The sequence below is a fragment of the Lissotriton vulgaris genome, chromosome 12, assembly GCF_964263255.1.
Source record: "Lissotriton vulgaris chromosome 12, aLisVul1.2, whole genome shotgun sequence".
Lineage (NCBI taxonomy): Eukaryota > Metazoa > Chordata > Amphibia > Caudata > Salamandridae > Lissotriton > Lissotriton vulgaris.
In genome coordinates, this window is record NC_141700.1 from 149756453 (window position 1) to 149777468 (window position 21016).

The 21016-nt window shown below is 48.0% G+C and overlaps 1 protein-coding gene across 2 annotated transcripts in view; it reads left to right on the forward strand.

Annotated features, from left to right (window-relative positions):
* The window catches only part of LOC147673720 (semaphorin-7A-like), a 236386-nt gene that overhangs the window by 132238 nt on the left and 83132 nt on the right, over positions 1 to 21016 (forward strand). For both annotated transcript variants that reach the window (XM_086947636.1, XM_086947637.1), the window contains exon 6: positions 2353 to 2451. In XM_086947636.1, coding sequence (XP_086803762.1) covers positions 2353 to 2451 — 99 coding nt within the window. The remainder of the gene's footprint in view (positions 1 to 2352; positions 2452 to 21016) is intronic.

Here is a 21016-nt window from a genome sequence, read left to right on the forward strand (position 1 = left end):
TTGTTTTCTTTGCATAATTTCCTTTTCATATTTTTTCAGTCTCTCATCCATGGTTTTTAATACAGGTTCAATCTCGTTTCGCTCTGACTCCTTATCAAGGTCTGCCATGATGTCATTGATCTGTTTGATTATTTCATCACGTTCTTCCCACGCATTCTCAATCAATATCTCCATCATGCGCCTGGAGCAGGTATTGGTGTTATCTGTCCATTTCTGTAATACATATATATATATATATTGCAGTTTTCATCCATAACTTCACTCTCACTGCGGAAAGATGAATGCGGACCCAAAGTTCTTCGTGCCAGGTATTTTCTTTATTTTAATCACCCTGCATCGCCGCCACAATGCGTTTTAGCCCCACCTGGGCCTTGATCACATGACGTGTTGCATATGCTTAACCCCACATTTAAAGTGCCAGTGCAAGTTCCAAATTATAAACAGCTGCTTCCGTAATATATAGTGAATAAATACTATTCGAGTCAATATATATATATATATATATATTACGCGTCAGGTACGCGAACCGGGGCGCTAACCGGAGCGCTGTCACAGATATATCTGTTTTTTAAAACGTTAATTTCTCAAAATCCACTGGAGCACATATATTGAGACATAGCAAAGGCACGTCGGGCAAACCATATCTACAATTTTGCCAAGTTTCGTGTAAATCCATTCAGCCGTTCGAGCTAAAAGTGATTCCAACCGCCCTATGGAAAAATGAATGGGAAAAACGCGTTTTGGGACCCCCCCTTTTTCTCAGCCCCCCCTTGACGAAACCCCCCCAAACTTTCAGGGGCTGCTCAGAAACTAAATGTGCCATTTTCCTGAAAATTTCAGCCAATTCCGTCCTCAAACGCCAAAGTTATTCGACATAGAATTTTCAGAAATCCCATAGGAAAAAAATCCTAACTATATATACCTACTGGCGACCGCCAGTAGGTAATATACATACACACACACTGGAAGAGGTTAACTGTGCCATAATGGCAAGTATGGGTGGGAAAGTGCCTGGGCCTGATGGGGTCCCCGTAGATCTATATAAATCTAATTTGGTGCTATGGGGCAACTTTTAACACATGTAATAACAGCAAGCTGCATTTTATTGAAAGTTGGTCAGAATCAACCCTGGTCACATTTTTTTTTTTTAAGTTGATCGCCATGACTCGGGTTGTTACTGTCCTATGTCATTATTGGATTCTGTGGTCAAAGTAATAGGGTGAATGCTACTTTTAAGATTGCAGGATTGGGCTGAAGATAATAAGATAATGTCAGACCTGCAATTTGATTTCCGCAAGTGTTTAGGAACTGTTGAGCATAGTCTAAATTTGAATATCATTATTGGGAAATATACAAAAGCAAACCAGGGTAGGCTGTTTTTAGCTTTCGCAGATCTCACAGCGGCTTTCAATTGCATAATTCACGATATGTTATGGAGGATCTTGGAGGACCTATGTGTGGAACCTCCGATAATATACTTCCTAAGACAACTATACAGCGATGCAAAGGCAAGGGTGAGAATTCATGGCTTTGCTTAAGATACAGAGAGGGATAAGGCAAGGCTGCGTGCTGGCCCCATTTTTATTCACCCTATATGATCAATATGGGATTGCTTCATTTGGAGCACATGTTTTACTCCCATGGCTAAATTTATTTGAAGAGAGCGTATTATTATTTTAATGTATTTTTCAAAAAGCCAGCACTTTCTAGCAATGAATGTAGGGTGTAAACACGGTAGTGCTCATTGGTGTGGGAATAATTGCATTTCCATTGATGGAAACTACGGGGCATATTAGCAAGAACCTCGTTAAAATTATTTCCATTTTGGCGGCAGGAAACTGCCGCTAAAACAGCGATAATGGGCTTGCTAATATGCGTTCTCTAATTCCAATAGAAACCCAGGTTAGATGTCCTGCACATCTAACCTGGGCTTCTATTGGAATTCTATAACGCATATTAGCAAGCCCATTATCGCCGTTTTAGCGGCAGTTTCCTGCTGCTAAAACTGTGATAATTTTAACAAGGTTCTTGCTAATATGCCCCCTACATTTCCAACTGGTGAAGTTGCCAACATTTGTGATCCTATCCAAAAGTCATCAAAGTTTAAGATCTCTAGAAAACTCTAGAAAAAAATATTGATGGCTAATTGGATAGCAAAATCCTTTTTGAGAAAAAATTGTTCCCCAAAAAATGGACAAAAAAATCTTTTTCAGATCTTGTCCCCCAATTTGTTGCAATTTCGGAAAACTTTAACAAAGTTTCTAAAGGTTCTGAGAAAACTTTATGAAGCTGACCAGGCTAAGGGCAAGATGACTAATTGTTTCTGGGAATTGCCTTCCATTTGTATTTCAGATGGGAATGTGTATGCGGCTTTGTCCCAAGAGAAGAGCGTTATCCAGCGCAGCTATGGGCCGCTGAAAGTTATCAAGTCTGAGGACAAGTGGCTTCAAGGTAAGAAATAAGTTAACTCATGATTGCTATGAGGTCATCAAACGGTGAGTGACCCTCTCGCTACTTTTACACCAGGGTAAGTCTCAATAAGAACTTTGATGCATGTGCCATTAGTTCCTGGAGCCACTTAAAAGACGCTTGAAGAAGGAAGTGAGAAAAGACAGAGTGGTGTACACATTATGTCGCACTTGCTATATTGCATAACAAGTATAGGTAAAAAGATGGATTTCTATCTCACAGCTACTGATGTATGGTGGAATGCCCCGATTACTTACAGGCAATCTTCATTTCTCCATGTCAGCATTTTTCATCACAGGCCAAACATGTGAGGTGAGTCCTGACACTGGAGCCAGGCAATTCACAAGACCCCAGCAAACAAAATAAATACTGTTTTTTTCCCTGGTGTAGCTTTTTCCAGATCCCATACAATTGCCTTTTTTGTCTGTCACAGATTGTGCTTAACTGTGAATTTCACAGGTATGTGTCTCAGCTTGCTGTTGTAATTTATTTATTTGGGAGTTTTATATAACGCGAACTCGGCCTGAAGGTATCAGAGCACTTTCCATGTGCACCAGTTACGTTACAGACGGACACATTCATTTTGTCAGGCACAGGGGATTAAGTGATTTGCCCGGAATCACAGGATGTTGAGCGTCCCTGCCGAGACTCATACTCGGTTCCCCAGCTTCGTGGTTGACCACTGTAGCCGTCAATGATATATCTGAAAGTTTAACATTTTGAACATTTTGTAACATCATCTCTTCTTTGACCTACTTGTCACTGGCTGAAGCCCACCCCTTGGTGCATTGCTTCAATCTGAGAAGGGCTTAGTCAAATACTTGCTTGTTAGGGTCTTTCTCAACTGGGTCCATTGCTTCTCAGTCTCTTCTCCATTCCTGCCTTCCTCTGGTTCTCTCTTTGGCCGTGTTTGTGGTGGACTGCATGACTTGTTTTTCCACCTCTGGCCATGACACCTCTTGCATAGGGCTTTTGGAAGGTGGTCCCCCACGGGTTGTTGCCTGGTATTGCGCGGTCTCCTAAACCACAAGGGTTTTTCACTACTTGTATTTTGGTCATCCCTGTTCTGGAGTTTACATTGCAATCAGAAGAGGGAAATTGCTGCACTAATCTCTCACCTGACGCATATGGATATGCCAAATCCTGGTAAATCTATGCAGCGTACTCCTGTGATCTCTCTCTTGCCCTGTGAATTGCAGACACTTATTTATGAGGCAGGTAGTACCGCCTTGGAGTGCCAGGCTCTCGCTGAGCCTGGGTTCAGTGGGAATTTGTAAAGGATGATGATAATGATAAGCTGGACAAGTTGGATCCCAGAGCGAGACATGTGCAAGGCACTAATTTGATGGATGTTCTCATCACCTCTGACTTAAACTTGGCTTTCCTCCTGAGGTGGACGAGGTCCTGGAGAACTTGTTTGCAGATGTTCCGATATGATGTCTGACTCACCGCTGGTGCAGAAGCTAGTCCACAATATCTTGGATAAAGAAAAGAAGACCATTCCTTGGTTCTTGGCCTAGAAGTACCACCAAGTGGGGTTTGATGAATGAGTTCCCTCCTTCATCAATTTGGACTTGATTTTGTTAGTGGGTTGTCTCAGTCTGTTACTGCTTGTTGAATGGTGCTTCTGATGGGATGGCCGATCTGGTCCTTAAAAATAAATTTTCTGGCCCAGTGGGTTTCCCTTTGCAGTTGCTCCTACGTCATTTATAATGTCCAACATTTACTCAAGGACTCGGTCTCTCTTCAATGTCATGTGGTGCGTACACTGTATTGTAGGTTAAGCAAGTGTGCATCTTTTTGGATGTTATGGTTAGTGAAATTCAGCGGTTGCTGCTGCTCCTTCCCAGGGAATTCTCTTGCCGCACTTAGAAATTGCAGGTTGTGCAGTGGGATCTATTGATCTGCATCCCTTTTTTAGGGTCTATGGTCTGTGATCCTAAGGGTGAGACTGGGCATAAGAAGCCTGTTGAGGATCACAAGACTCTTTTTCCATTTCTCCAGGATCCTCTGGTCAGTCCTGGGATTTGCTGGTGGGAGATAACAGCAATGGTACTGGTGGTATGTTTGTGGTAGGACCCATGGTCAGGGGTTCTCGTTTACTGGAATATTCCAGCTTCAGTTTCCTTTTTTCACCTTTGCTCCCAATCACACCTAAACCATGACTTACTGCTGCATTCACCAACCTAGCAGGGTATGCTGATGTGCATTGTCTTGTTTATTTTCTGGAAAAGTGTTCAGGTCTGACCAATGAGTTGTCCATGTCCTAGAACAGGGTTAATTGATCAAATTGTGGCCACAGCCAATTAAAGACTATTTATGTCTGACTCTCGGTTCGGCTCTCAGTCGTGGCCTTCTGCTTAGCTGAACGGGGGCACAATTCCTGCTCACTCAGAACGCCATTAAGGCAGTGCCCATAGGCAAGAAGGGCAGGGCATACATCTATCCAGTTCCTGGTGGGGTAGCCTATCAGCAATCCAACCCTGGAGTAAACTTTGTGATCATGTATTTGCCTCATTGTCCCTTCAGAATGACTACTTTGCAGAAGATCTTCCCTCCCAGGGGTTTTCAGGCAGTCTTTGACTTCAATGAGACATAAAACCTTGTTGTCACATCAGCAGGTCTTGCTTTTAGCAGTTATGCATTGCACTACCAATTTCCAGTACTTCTCTCAGGGTTGTCAGCAATCCACAAAAGTTTACGTCCTCTTGTCACTCTGTTTCTTGCCCAGTGTTTTAGTCCATCTCTGTATTTGCAGGATTGTCTAAGTGCTACATTTTCTTTCTCTTTGGCAATGGGAGGTATTCACTTGGTGTGCCGGTCACTGAAGAATTATGTCTCTAATTAATTAGGGCAAGCCCATCCTCTTCAAGACATACCTTTCATTGGTGCTGAGTGTTGCACTGTCTAGGAGATAAACCAATAAGACTACATGGTTATTTTATGGGTCTTATAGAGTATAAGTCTAGATATGTAGCTGGTAAGGTGTATGTCTCAAAAAAAGGTGACAGTTTAATCAGCTGGTTTCATTTAGGGGATATGGGGGTATATTTAGATCCCAATGCCACTCCTTGCATACAATTAAGAGACAGGGTTCTTAATGTTACAAATGAAGAAGAAAAGCTGATTGATGACAAGAAATCAATTGAAGGGAAGTTATCAAATGATAAACATGTTACAAATGATGAAGAAAAACTAATTGAAGATAAGAAATCAATTGTAGGGAAGTCATTAGAAGATAAATTCACATGTGAGTTAAAAAAGGAATTTCCCAATGTTTTCAAAGAAACTTTAGGTTGTCTTAAAGGTTATCAACACAAGATAAGGGTTAAAGACAACTCTGTTCCTGTAAGCTGTAAGGTACGAAGTGTTCCGTTAGCTGTAAAGGAAGATATGAAAGTAGAAATTGGGAAACTCATTGAAAATGGCATAATTGAAGAAATTGAGGGCTGTGAATGGATGGCTCCAGTAGTCGCAGCGCGAAAACCGAATGGAGATTTGCGTTTATGCATTGATCTCAGGCAATTAAACAAATGTGTAATTGTTGATAGATATCCTTTACCTAATATTGCAGAGCTATTAGTCTTATTAGGAAATGCCAAAGTCTTTAGTACAATAGATCTTACCTCTGCTTATCACCAAATTGAATTGGAGGAGTCTTGCAGGGATCTTACTTCTTTCATTACGCCTTTTGGCACCTATAGATTCAAAAGGATGCCTTTTGGCTTAGTTTCTGCTTCTTCTGTGTTTCAGCGGGTTATGGAAAAAGTGTTAAAAGATGTTACTGGTGTTTGTATATATCAAGATGATGTGTTAATCTTTGCAGATAATATTTCTGATCATGATGCATCATTGAATATGGTATTAGAAAGATTCAGCAAACACAATCTCACTGTAAAAGCAAGTAAATGTAGATTTAGGTCTGATTCTATTAATTACTTAGGACATAACATTTCACGTGATGGTGTAAAACCTAAATCTGAGCGCTTTGGTTAAGCTGATAATTAGAGCTTGGCTGCTCGCGCTTGGCTGCAGTTGGAAATTATAAAAAATAGTTCAAAGTGCAGAAGAATCGCAACATAGGAAGCACATTCCAGCTTTGCACTTAACATGCGAGGAGGATTTATGCAGTTAGCATATGAGTAAAATGAAAATGAATAAATAAAAGCGCAAAGCACAGAAAGCAAGGATTACTCACAAGTCAATTGAGTTCTTTCTTTTCATTGATGTCCATTATCTTGGCAGTTAAGTGAGGGTTGACATTAATTTATGCCAAAGAATAAAGATGATTCTTTTCCTCATGAAGATTTGTGTTGAGATCTGTTCTTGGTAAAGGAGTTCCAAGCCGACTACGCCAGTGAAGTATTCTCAATAATTCCAGGAGAGAATATGGTTCATAAAATGAAGTTTAATCCAAGAATAAAAGATCCCATCCACATACAGTGCCAGCAGACATCAACTGACATCAAATAGAACATTTCTGTGACACATGCGGTGACATGACTAGTGATGTCCTTAAGATTCTATTAAAGCTGCAGTGCTAAATATCACAATAGTGTTTTGTCTAAGGATCCTATGGGCTTCTCCAATATAATTTGCCCACTTTTACAGGGACTTCTGTTCATAATCAGGAGGTTTTTACATCCCCAAGTGCACATGGAAGCAAAGACATGTGTGGTATATGGCTCAGTTCCAACTCAAACTGCAAGTGAATTTCATATGTCCCATTGGTCTCTGGCGTCCCAGCTTTATGAAGCTCAGCTGGAGAGGATGGTACACTGAAAGGTGTCCCTTTTCTGGTGGCTGAAGATGATGCATAGCTCAACAAATGGGGTGTTGCAGGAACCTTCTTTTTGTTGGGGACCACCTTGGGAGATCTGTCAGCAGAGGGTTGTGACTTGCCATGCGAGGCCTTGCAAGGCAAGCCGATCATCCAACTGGCGGGAGCAGTGCTACTTCCAAGGCTTTTTATTTTTTCTCCCAGCAGTTGCTAAATCAAAAATCTCATGCTCTGGATGGACAACCAAGTGTGTCTGGTCTACATAAAGAGTAATGGGACAAAACAAGAGTGTACTCGTTTAAGTGTTCTTGTTATTCCATTTAGAAAGGCATGTCACCAGGACCAAGTGGATAACTATAGTCAGTGTAGATTCTTAACCCAAGGCCGGTGATAATTCCAACCTTGGCTAGGCATGCTTATTACAAAGGAGGAATTCAAAGCAGCAAAAATGGAAGGGTCTGAAGAAGTGTGAAAGAAAGATCAGTTACAAGGGGATCAGAAAATAGTGTTTGTTGTCAGTTCAAAAAAATCAAGATAAAACGTCAACGCACTACCTGTACAAATTCTAGTGTTGCAACATATGCTGTGGACAAATAAGGAGGGATAAAGTTTAGGATGGAGCTAGCTCAACAGACAAACTATAGAGGGCAGGTCAGTGTGAAAACATATATAAAGTGTTGCCTCTCACCGGAAAGCCGGTGATAATTCCAACCCGGCCGTCCTAATGCGAAATCAGTGATCAATTGCGAGTCAATTGTGGTAATCTGTGGAGAAGGAAAGATATATATATACTGAATGTCACTGGCCCACAAGACTCCAGGTCCTGCGACATATTATGATTCCCGCCCATGCTAGTGGAAACAGAGTCCCAGTCTCACCTTTGTTAAAATGTCCCAATCGGCAGGTGCTGTGAGTAGGGGATATGTCGAGTCCAAATTAAATTTGATCTGGAAATGAATATTGCAAAAGATGTTCTATGTCAGAGAAAAGGGCTGCGATGTAGATTGAAGGAAATAGTAGAATTACTCAGTGGAACCACAGTAGTGCAACAAGCCACTTACTATAATGTTGGTGAGTGCTTGTCATCCAACGCGTGGAGTAAGTGTCCGAATGAAGGAATAGTCTGGGCATAACACGTGTGTGTGTTGCCCATGTCCCTATGAAATGAAGACAAAAAACCCACATAAGGGTTAGTGGCCGAGGTCAGACCCGTAATATAGGACCTTAATGGCAAAATCAAACTGTATAGGGATGTCCTTACACTTACTTGGGTGGAAGAAGTTACGCGACCTGGCGGCACCGATTACTTAGGTGTGTACTACAGACGAAAGTCGGAAGTGATTAAATAGTCATGAGTACCCATTACGTTAACGCGAGAGTTCACACAGTGAACTATTCTAATCACAAATGTTAGGTGAAACAGACGATAAGTGTGCAAAGCGTGAATAACAAATGGCTTTGCAAATAGAAATGACGCGGACAAAAAAAGGGGGTCAGATTATGTCGGGGTAATAGGAAAAAGTATCTGTTGTGATACCAAGCGCTTTTCTGCTACCGATTCTTTTCCAGCACGTGCTGATCTCATGAGTACATAATGTTCTTTTTCCTATTACCTATTCCTATTGGAAGGAGGGTGGCCTGGAAGACCTGGGGCGTTTCTTAACGCAGGGAAGAGTGATTACCTGGCAAGAGGTACTGGATAGATGCAGTGATAGAAATAAACCTGGCTTTTTTTAATATTCCCAAATTGTATATTTTCTAAATAGATATAATTTTCTGTCCGGCAGTGCTCCAACGAATCTGGTGTCCGCTCTAGTTAGAGGAAATGTTAGAGGGGTGGGCAACTGGTATCGGTTGTTGCGTACCCAAAATGAGTCTCCATTGGTTGAAAAAATTCTGGAGAAAGTAACTCGGGAGACTCAATGTACTTTTTCTAAGCAGGAGTGGCAGGTCAGATCCCTGTTAGGTAGTAAGACTTTAAGAGCTGCCAATTTTAAAAGAATGTTTTTTTTTGTCCCGATGGATGGCATATTTCACTCCCAAAGCTCTTAATAAGAAATATCCAGAGGTGGAGAATAGCTTTTTTTGCTGTCGGGCAGAAGGGGAAGGGAGATGGCTACATATATTTTTTCTATGTCCAAAGCTAGGGGTATTCTGGGGCAGGATCTTTGCGGCCATAAATCGGGCATTCCAGAAATTATTGGATTTAACGGCGGAGGCTGCCCTCTTCAGTATAACGAGTATGGGGACAAATCTGTCAAAATCAGAGAGGACATTTTTAGAGATTTCTTCTCTCGTGGCTTGTTCCTAAGGGCCATATGTATCAAAGTACCAATTTGCGATTCTGTAATAGCGATTTTTAAGAAATTGCTTTTTCAGAATCGCAAATTGGTATGTATCAAGAAAATCAATTTTTTTTTGCGATTTCCTAATATTCCTTAATTGCGAATTCGCAAATTGCGAATTCGCAATTAAGGAATACTTTCCCATTCATTTCTATGGGCCAGGAGGCCCATAGGAAGGAATGGGAAATTTGCGATTTGCAATTTGCTACTCGCAAATTGAGAAGAATTTCAAGGGTGCAGGAATGTCCAAAGGACACTCTATTGCACCCCTGAAATAAGCATGGGTGCACATGTGGTGCACATACATGCCCTAAGGTCATGTATGTGCGTCACATGGCACTTAGAAAAATGCAATAATTGGCATTTTTCAAGAAATTCTCAAATTACCACCAACTTGAAGTTGGTGGTAATTTGCGATTCCTTAGGGACAATTTGCAAATTTTTTTAACTTCATACATTGCATTTAAGGAATCGCAAAATTTGCGATTTTTTAAATGCAATCGCAAAATAAGGAATCGCAAATTTTGCGATTCCTAATTTTGCACCCAAATTCCATGATGCATACCATTTTGCGAAAATGAGTTTGCAAACGCCGAAAGCGAACCCATTTGGCCTTGATACATATGGCCCTTAGTTCTCCAAAATTGGAGGTCGTCTGAAGTACCTTCATATGAGAGATGGTCAAATAAGATGAAGTATACCCGGATATTTGTAGAAGCTTACTCAAAGCAGGTGGGAGCAACAAAAAAGTTTACTGCGACATGGAAATATTGAGCTACTCTTGAAGTCGAGGACGGTATAGATGCCAGCTCAACTATTGCACTTTAGCACGTCAGCACTTTGCAAAGCCAGGAGATTTTATATTTATAACTATTTCTACTTGTAAGATGGGGGGATAAGAACTTAAATTAAGTAGGGAGAGTACTGCAGGCCAGATCATGGTAGTGATCTGTTTTAATCTTGTATTTGTATCTTTTACCTGCTGTACCATTTCTATTGAATGACAAGCTTATGTCTATCAATTGTTATCATGTACTTTTTGGCTCATCAAGAATGGCTTGAGTTTTGGATTTGAATTTTTGTATGTTTTATTTAAAGGGGTTTTATTTTCAAGGCTCCTGAAAAGGTTGTTTTATGAATGTCCCTGGTGCTCTGCTCAATAAAAAATGTATTTAAAAAAAGCCACTTAAATCTGTTGTCTGGGGAGGAGCTTCGCGGGCGACCAAGATGGCCGCGTAAGCTCGGAGCTCCGTGGACCGTCCGACCCACCGCAACTATCCTGCCTGAAATCCTGGTCCACGTTGGTGGAATTGTAATGCTGGTGGCCTACTGAGGTGGGGACTGCAATCCGCTTCCGAATCGGTGGATCCTGAGCAAAGTTACGTCGAGCTGAACTCCGCTCCGTGACGGTGCCATTGTCCCTCCGGACTTCGCCACTTCGCACGATCGGACTGCGTAGTGCCCGCCTGCCGCCTTCGTTGGTGAAGTAACTGCGCTCCTGCTTGAGCCTTCGGCACCCTGGTCTTGCCTTCTTGATCCGTCTGCCCCTCGGCTGTGGACCCAGACCTGTTGCCACCTCGCCTTTGTTCTCACGTACCCATCATGGCGGGCAGAGGTGATCCGGACAGGACATCGAATAAAGGTGGTCGGGGCAAGTCGCAAACACAGAACAATCGCATGGAGCGATACATGAATCTCAAGTCGCCACCTACATCTGGGGCCGTCTCTAAAGGGACCCCGTCGACTAGCCCGCCGGATGGATCGGACCCCACCCTCGTAGACATCATGGGTGCCATTACTAGCCTCCGTGCCGACATGCAGCAGCAGCACGAGACTCTGACTCATAAAGTGGACTCCATGGCAGTTGATATCACCCTTATTAGGGCCGACTTGGGCAAGACCAACGAGCGTGTGAAGGCCCTCGACATCAAGACCGCCAGCCTAACCTCGGACGTTTCCGAGCTACAGACTGAGGTCCGCAACCTGCGGACGACCGCGGATCTATTCTCAAGGCGGCTGGAGGACTTTGAGGGGCGAGCCAGGCGGCAGAACGTCCGCATAGTAGGGGTACCGGAGGGGTCCGAGAATGATGCAGCTGACCTGTTTGTGGAGGACTTGGTTAAGACTCATTTGGCGCCCTCTGGACTGAGTAATTTTTTCTCAGTGGAGCGTGCCCACCGTGTACCGGGGGGCCCTCCGAAAACGGGAGCGTCGCCGCGACCGATTGTGGCGCGCCTCCTCAACTTCAGAGACCGAGACGCTATCCTCCAGGCATCCAGATCACATGGACCACTCCACTACCAGAATGCGGAGGTGCACTTTTATCCGGACTTCACCAGGATGGTGCAGCGTCAGCGCCTGAGCTACGCGGGGGTGAAGAGACGCCTCAGAGACTTGGGTCTCAAGTACTCCATGATGTTCCCTGCGAAACTCCGTGTTGAACACAAGGGACGTGCCCTCTTTTTTGACTATCCTGAAAATGTCAGTGAATGGCTGGACACTGTTTCGCCTGCGCGTGACGAGCAAGAGATTGAAGTTGGAGGCGCCTCGGGCGGAGCGGAGCGGCAAGATTGAACTAGGAGCTGATGCTACCCCCGCCTCGAATGACCGCCGGACTGGTGTTTGTTACTTAATGATTTCTCCTTCATTTACATGGTGGGTGGCGGGACGATTTCGCGGGGATTCCTTACTCCTCTGGGTCTTTCGTAGAGTAGTTAATGGGGCGACAGGCACACTGCTGGTTGGGGGGGCTTTTTAGTCTATTGCAGGGGTGCAGGGTGGGGGGTTTGTTGGGTACAGTTATTTTGTGTGTTGTTTTTTCCTTTCTTTCTCTTGTGTGGCAATGGTACATTAGTGCTCCTGAACTGTTTTTGATGCAGGTGTCTTTGGGCTTTGGGTGGGGCGGGCGGAGGGGGGATGGGGGGTAGGATGTTAAGAATTCTCAGTTGGAATGTTAACGGGTTGGGTGACCGAATCAAGAGAGGGGTGGTGATACAACTGATTAAACGGCACATGCCGGATATTGTCCTTCTTCAGGAGACGCACTTGGTGGGCAACGCTTGTAAAGCTCTGAATCGTAAGGGTTACAAAATGATGGCACACTCGGGGTTCTCTTCCGGCTCCCGGGGGGCGGGCATCCTCGTGCGCGCGTCCCTTCCCCTGGAGATAGAGACCACCTTGATTGATGACAGGGGGCGGTACGCCGCCGTAGCTGGTAGATGGGAAGGGCGTTCCCTCACATTGTTTTCTGTGTATGTCCCCCCGGGGCTCCAATCTAGTACCTTTCAGGACCTTGGTGGTGCCATTTTGTCTATGCCGGCTGGCCGTTTGATAGTGGGGGGTGACTTTAATTCAGTTTGCTCTGGTCTGCTTGATCGCCAACCGCCCCGCGACCTACGCAGCCCGCAGATGTGGCTGCCATCCTTACTCGAGTCTATGGGGCTGGTAGACGGGTGGCGACTTCTGCATCCCGCGCTCCGTCAATTTTCCTTCCTATCGGGTGCACATGGGAGTCTTTCTCGTATCGACTATGTCCTCACCTTGGCTTCGGATGCACTGGCCGTTTCCGAAGCTCGCTTTCTGGTGCGAGGCATTTCTGATCACTCCCCGGTATGGGTCTCCTTTGACTTTGGGGTGGCCCTGTCGGAACGACCGGCAGCGGTCAATCCGTGGTATTTCCGGAATTTCAAAACCCGCTCCCTCCTGGCCAAAGCCATTGATCTTTACTTCTCCGAGAACGTGGGCTCGGTGAGGTCGGCCGTTACACTCTGGGAGGCCTTCAAGACGGTGCTCCGTGGCGAGGCCCAGGCGCTCATCGCTGAGACCCGCCGGACTAGGGATTCTGATATGCTGGCTGTCGAGCAGGAAGTGCTGCGACTCGAGGCCCAGCTGGGGCCCGAGCCGGACCCTTCTGTCCTCCATACCCTCTCGCTGAAACAAGCGGAGTATCATGCCTCGGCCACTAATGCCGCTCTCGCCCTGGCCAAGGAACAGCGAGGCCGCATCTACGACGTGGGCGATAAAGCCGGGAAGTTGCTGGCTTGGCTAGACAGAAGGGAGATGGCCAGCCGTGTGGTACCCGAACTCCTTGGGGACAACGGTGTGGTCCTTACGGATCCTAGTGCCATCGTCGACTCATTCACTGGCTACTTTCAGGGGGTCTATGAGTCTGCCTCGGACTTTTCGGAGGTGGACTCGTCGGCCTTCCTCTCGGATATTGACCTACCCTGCCTTTCAGAGGAAGAGAGAGCGGACCTGGATAGAGACATCACCGCTGACGAGATTGACCTTGCGATCCGCTCCCTACGGACCGGAAAGGCCTCTGGGCCTAACGGCATACCGGTGGAACTGTATAAAATCCGCTCGGACGCGATCTCCCCGCACCTCCGTAAAATGTTCCTGGAGTCCTTTGAGAGAGGCACTCTCCCCCTGGATCAACGACTAGCTACCATCGTGGTCATCCACAAGGAGGGTAAGCCACGGCGTCTGTCGATCGTACCGTCCTATCTCTCTCCTTAACGCGGAGCCCAAGGTCCTCGCCAAGCTGCTGGCCAACCGCTTGATTGGCGTCATTAGCGACCTCGTGCACCCCGACCAGTCGGGATTCATCCCCCACCGTAACACAGCCCTCAATTTGCGTCGCCTTCATGGCGTCATGGCCAGGGCCCACACTCTCGAAGAGCCGGCTGTCCTGGCGTCTCTCGACGCCACTATGGCCTTCGACTCGCTCGAATGGCCATACCTCTGGGCAGTGCTGGCCAAACTCGGGTTCGGGCCTGTCTTTGTGAGCTGGGTGAAGCTCCTGTACGCGGACCCGATGGCCAATGTTACGGTCAACGGTCGCCTGTCGGCGCCATTTGCCCTACGTCGGGGCACTAGACAGGGTTGCCCCCTGTCGCCCCTCTTGTTTGCTTTGGCCCTTGAACCGCTTGCAGCTTTACTGCGTGCGCATCCTGACCTGCGAGGCATTACATGGGCCCCTGGCTTCGAAGACAGAGTCTCCCTGTATGCCGATGATATCCTGCTTTATCTGACTTCCCCCTGCAGGTCCCTCATTGTTGCCTGTGATGTGATCAGACTTTTTGGGCGGTACTCTGGCCTGATTATCAACTGGGCCAAGTCCTCCCTATATGTCCTCAAGGGGGATACTCCACGTCTCCCCAGAGGCTGCAGGATCCAGATTGCCACGCGCGGCTTCAAATACCTGGGCATCTACATCTCTGGTAATTCCAAGTTGAGGCACGATAACAATCTACTCCCTCCTCTTCAGCGGTTACGGCGTGATGTGGACAGCTGGCGTAAACTGCCGCTCTCCCTTCTTGGCCGTGCCGCACTATTCAAGATGATGGCCCTACCCAGGTTCCTATACGCGCTCCAAAACGCTCAGGACCCGGTCCCGGCGCGCTACTTTCGTGATCTTGAAGGCCTTCTCCGGACCCTCCTCTGGGAGGGTCGACCCCGCGTTGCCTTTCACAAACTCACACTCCCCTGGTACGACGGAGGCATCGCCTCCCAGACGAGCGCCGTTACTATTGGTCTTCGCAACTAGCTGCCCTCAACCACGGCTTCTATGGCCCAGTGGAGAGCCCCGGCTATGCCATGGATAGATGGCTGATGGGCGATGGTAACTATTATCGGGCCCTATACTCGAAGTCTTTTGACCGACGGTTGACGGGCCCCACCCGTACGACGGTCCACACTTGGCGGGTGGTTAATAAGGCACAAGGATGGCAGGGCAGACTCACGAGGTTCACTCCCCTCTTTGACTCCGATATCCTGGGTAGACTATGGCACACCAAGGGATTTGATAGGTGGGACCTTATCGGCATCAGCAGGGTTGACGATATGCTCTCCAAGGGCTCGATTAAGACTTTCCCCCAGTTACAAACCGAATACCAGCTGGGCGCGACTGAGTTTTTTCGCTACGCTCAACTGCGACACGCGCTGCTCTCGGCTTCTCCGCCGGACGGCGTCATTCCCGAGAGCTCCCCACTGGAAGACAGGATACTTGATGGGCACATGCCGGACAGCGCAATCTCCCTCGCCTATAAAAAACTAATCAATGTGCGCACGGACCTCCTCCTTAGTTTGAGAGACCAGTGGGTGGCGGATGGCCTTGAACTGGACGATGAGGATTGGCTGAGCGCAGTTTCCTCCCCTAAGGAGGTTGCCATTTCTTCCCGTCTTCGCCTCGTGCAATTTAAGATCCTGCACCGGGTGTATATGACAGGGCCCCGATTGATGCACATGGGTTTCTCGCTTGACGGTCTCTGTCGTAGGGGCTGTGGAGCTCTTGCCACTTTCCTGCATATCCTTTGGGACTGCCCGGTGATCGCCTCCTACTGGAGAAGAGTACACCGCGTTATGGAGGAGGTGACTGGCGTGGCTGCTCACGCTGAAGCCCGTCGATGCCTTCTGAACGTATGGGAGCCTTCCGACCACAACGTTGCGCAGACCAGGTGGGTTACCCTTGGGAACATGGTAGCTAAGAGGGACATAGCCCAGAGGTGGGGTGCGGCTGAGGCCCCCCTGCTAGTACAGTGGAAGGCCAACATGGACTGGTGCATGTTCAGGGAGAAGACAGTCTATGTGGCCAGAGGGAGACCTCGAACTTGGACTAAAATTTGGGGAGCATGGAATGAGTACAGGGGAGATGTGTGCCTACCGCCCGAATCAATCAGCCAGCATGATAATGTGTCTCCCTAGCCTGTGACGCCAACTGAGTTCTATTGTACTGTATTCTCCTGTCACCTTCCCCCTCCCTCCTCCCTCCCACTCTGCAACCTATCCTTGATGCGTGTTTCCCAGCCTTTCCCTACCCATCCCCGGCACCCAGCGTCACACAATTTACACTGCCACTTTCGCACCCGCGGGCGCCTTGTTGTTGTATTCATTAATATAAAATCAACCTTTGACGATTATGTCTTAATTGTTTGACACTATTTCTCTCCTGTTATTCCTGCTGCCTTGCCTCCGGGATGTCGGGCTGAATAGCTGTGTGTTCTGACTTCAATAAAGGTTTTCAAAAATTTAAAAAAAAAACAAAAAAATCTGTTGTCTGATTCTTTTATAAGTAAGATGATATGGTTGCTGACTTGAGAAAATAAATACAATCTATTGTGTTAAAATATAAAAATACCAAAATGAGCTGAATGAGACCCTAGGAGTAGGTGAGGCCGGCGTCGGAGGGACGCGGACCATCTGTCCCAACAGGTACTTTATGTCTTTCCTTGGGACACAACCCTGCAGAGACCTGGGGACTCTGGCTGCCAAGGTCCAAGTGACTCGACCCCTATGGTCACCTTCATGCCCCTGCTGTGAAGGGGTTAACTGGCTAGGCCAGGTGGTCTTCGGGGATGGGGAGAGGGGAGGGGGAGTTGTTGGGGGTAGGGGGGGAGGGGAGGGGGGGTAGTGGTGGGGGTAGTGGTGGTAGCTGGGGGGGGCTTGTTCTTTTCTTTGCTATTGACACACGGCGTGAGTGGTTGCCCGGAGCGGGTGAGGGAGGCAGAATTGTTGGCTGTTGGGTTTTTGACTAAGGGAAGGGGGGCTGGACGAGCCCATAGGCCCCATGCAGTGCACGCAGATTCCCCGCTTCTACGATGCCACTCACCTTAGGGACTTGGAACGTGAACGGGCTTAACTCCCCCCAAAAGCGCCAGAAAGTTTGGAAGTACATTATGGACCATCACTTAGATGTGGTGGGACTACAGGAAACCCATCTGTCCAGGAAAGACGACTCCCGCCTCAAACATAAACATTTCCCCCTCATCTATAGGTCCTCCGCCACCACGAAACACAGGGGAGTGGCCCATATGTTCCGGGCGAGCCTGCACTTCCAGCCCACGGGGGTGATCACTGACAAAGAGGGGCGCTGGCTGGGGGTCAAGGGGATGCTTCGGGGTACACTTTGCACATTCCTGGTCCTCTATGCCCCTAATGTAGGTCAGAACGGGTTCATTCAGAGCCTGCTGAAGACGGCCCTGGACTTTGTGGAGGGTCCCCTAATTGTAATGGGAGATTTTAACCTAGTTTGGCAGAGGGATATGGACAGTACCCATCACCAGAGATCAGATACCGGCCTATTCTCCCCCCGACACCCAGCAAATGATCACAGACATGGGATTAGTGGACGGCTGGTGATCTTTGAACCCGCACTCTAAGGATTTTACATTCTTCTCACATGTTCACCGTTCATACTCACGCTTGGACCACTTCTTCCTTAGCCAATCTCTAAGAGGGGAGTTGCGCGACGCTAAGATCTTCCCCTTATCCGTCTCGGATCATAGCCTGCTCGCTATCTGTCTTCGTTGGGAAACAGTGGATACCGCCTACCGCAGATGGTATTTCCCTGCCTCTCTGACTCGCGATGCTACCTCCTGCCAGGAATTGAGAAAAGCTATACACAGTTTTTTCGAACTTAATGCTATAGGAGACACGTCGATATACACCACATGGGACGCCTTTAAAGCTTCTATCCGCGGCAGCTGCATAGCCCTCAACGCTGCCCTTAACAAACTCAGAAAAAAAGAGCGGGACCAGTTGGAGGATGAACTTTCCTCGCTGGAACTCGCCCACAAGCAGAACCCCTCCCGAAGAGCAGAGCGGCAGCTGGCGGCGGTCAGGGGGAAACTCAGAGCTCACTACAACAACAGAGCTGAGCTCACGCTGCTGAAACTGCGGCGGCTCTCATACTCCCAGGGTAATAAAGTGGGGAGACACCTGGCACGCCAACTCCGTGACAAACGGGAGAAGGACTATATAGGGGGCATACGGGATACGAGGGGCTCCATCATCCTCCACGATAGCACCAGGGCGGGGCTCTTCGGAGACTTCTATGAAGCTCTCTATACCGGGGACTCCCCCAACGTCCGGGCGCAGGAGACTTACTTGAGGACGCTCCTGCTCCCTCAGGTGTCAGCGGAATGGAACGATCAACTAGTCACCCCCTTTACCAGAGATGAGGTCCTAACGGCCATCAAGGTCCTGAAACCTCATAAGTCCCCGGGGTCTGACGGATTTATCGCGACCTTTTATAAAACCTTTGCCTCGGAACTGAGCGACTTTCTGGTCCAACTATTCAACTGCATGGCTGCCGAAGGGGTATCCCCGGGTCCATGGCTGAACCGTTAATCTCAGTCATTCCTAAGCCTGGGAAAGATCTGTCGTCATGCTCATCGTACAGACCAACAGCCTTGCTCAATCTAGACGCCAAGCTTTACTCATCCATACTGGCGGGGAGGCTGCAGGTCTTGATGCCAGCACTTGTCCACCCGGACCAGTCCGGTTTCATCAAGGGACGCCAGGCCCACGATAACACCAGACGAGTGGTTCATCTCATCGAAAAGCTAACAAGTTCAAGATCCCTGCTGTTCTGGTGGGCCTGGACACTGAAAAAGCGTTTGACAGGGTGGAAGCCGAGCTTCCTGTTTCTAACCCTGACATCCTTCGGCTTTTCTCCTAAATTTTTAACGATGCTTCAAGCCAATTTTAGCGCCCCCCGCTCCAGAGTAGTTATCAATGGCCACGTCTCCGCGCCCTTCCTACACTCCCGAGGCACGCACCAGGGCTGCCCCCTCTCCCCTCTGCCCTTTGCCCTGAGTATAGAACCACTAGCGGTAGCAGTGAGAGAGGACCCCGATATCCGTGGCCTTCCCTTCTCGGGTGAATCACACAAAATTACTCTGTTTGCGGATGATGTCCTGCTCTCCCTCTCGGACCCCGCCCATTCCTTGCCCCACGTTCAAGATGCTTTGCTCCGCTTTGAAGAGGTGGCGGGCTTTAAAATCAACTATGGGAAATCCCTGGTCCTTAACCTCACTTTGCCTCAGACGGAGGTAACGCGTCTTCAATCCTCCACGGCCTTATCGTGGTCTCACGCCTCAATACAGTACTTGGGGATCCAACTAACCCCCACGGTTGAGAAGCTATATTCCGCTAATTTCCCACCGATGCTTGCCTCCATCCAGAAGACCCTGGCTCGATGGAAACCGATGTTTATCTCTTGGCTTGGGCGCATACATGCGATTAAGATGACCCTTCTCCCTAAATTCCTATACCTCTTTCAAGCCTTGCCCATCACCCCCGATGGGGACTTCTTCCGCCGTGTCAAAACGCAGATGCTCCGCTTTATCTGGCAGGGGGACGAGCTCGATTCTCTTACACTATCCTTCACCACCCACGGAAGGAGGGGGGAATAGGCCTTCCTGACATGCACTTGTACCTTAAGGCAGCACAGCTTCGTGTTTTGGTAGAATGGTCCCAGCAAGAGTCGGAAAAGCATTGGCTGCATATGGACAGGAGCATAGCGGGGAGGTCGATATGGGACTTGGTATGGAAGCCCAAGGGCGACAGGCCCAGGAATGCTTACGTTAGCACCCCCACTAGAACTACCCTTAAGGTGTGGGACTCGATCTCTGGTGATGACCGATGGATGACATTTCCTTCTCCTTTTACTCCTATACACTTTAACCCGGCCTTCCCCCCGGCGGCCGTTGAGGGGCCCTTTGACAAATGGAGGGAGGGAGGGTGTCGCTCCCTGACACACCTGTTCCATGGCTATGCGCCTCTCACATTTGATAATTGCATGCGGGACTATGGTGTCCAATGATCCGAGCAGTACCACCACACCCAGCTACTACACTGGGCCTTGTCCCCTGCGGTGAGGGAAGCAGCCAACCGACCACCGACTCCGTTTGAGTCCTTCCTCTTGAGGACCTCCACTATGCGAGGGACGATTTCCTTCCTTTATAGCCTTCTATTGTCCACTATCAGGTCCCCCAGACCTCGATACATGTCTATGTGGGAGGGAGTGATTGGCCGCGACATCACAGAGGTGGAGTGGTCCCGTCTATGGTCGGATGTAGCCAAACACAACCATTCTATAGAGCTACGGGAGGCCCATCTCAAAACGTTAATGGATTGGTATCTCTACCCTGCCAAGTTGAGACGGATCTTCCTGAGCTCCTCAGACAGATGTTGGAGAGGCTGCGGACTGCTGGGGGACTTCCGCCATATTTGGTGGGACTGCCCCATCATGCGGCCTTACTGGGCGGAGATCTTATCCCACATTAAAGAGATATTCGGCTACCCTATCGAGGACTCCATAGCTCATATACTGCTAGGCCTCCGAGACCCAGAGCTAGAGCATCAGACGAAAGCTGATAAGAGGATACTATGGCTGTGTGTTGGGGCGGCTAAACTCACTCTTGCGGCGGCCTGGAAGCAGAAAGAGGCCCCCGCGATCTCGCTTTGGCACGCAAGGTTATGGAAGTTGCTGAGTGTGGAGAGAATGGCTGATGTTTTCCGAGATGACTTCAAAAACTTCATATTTCGCTGGGGCCCCCTGGTTCAGTTCCTTTCCAAGGGTCTTCCCTCCGCGGTCTGTCCACCTAGTGTGCGAGCACTTCACTTGTTCCAACTGTGA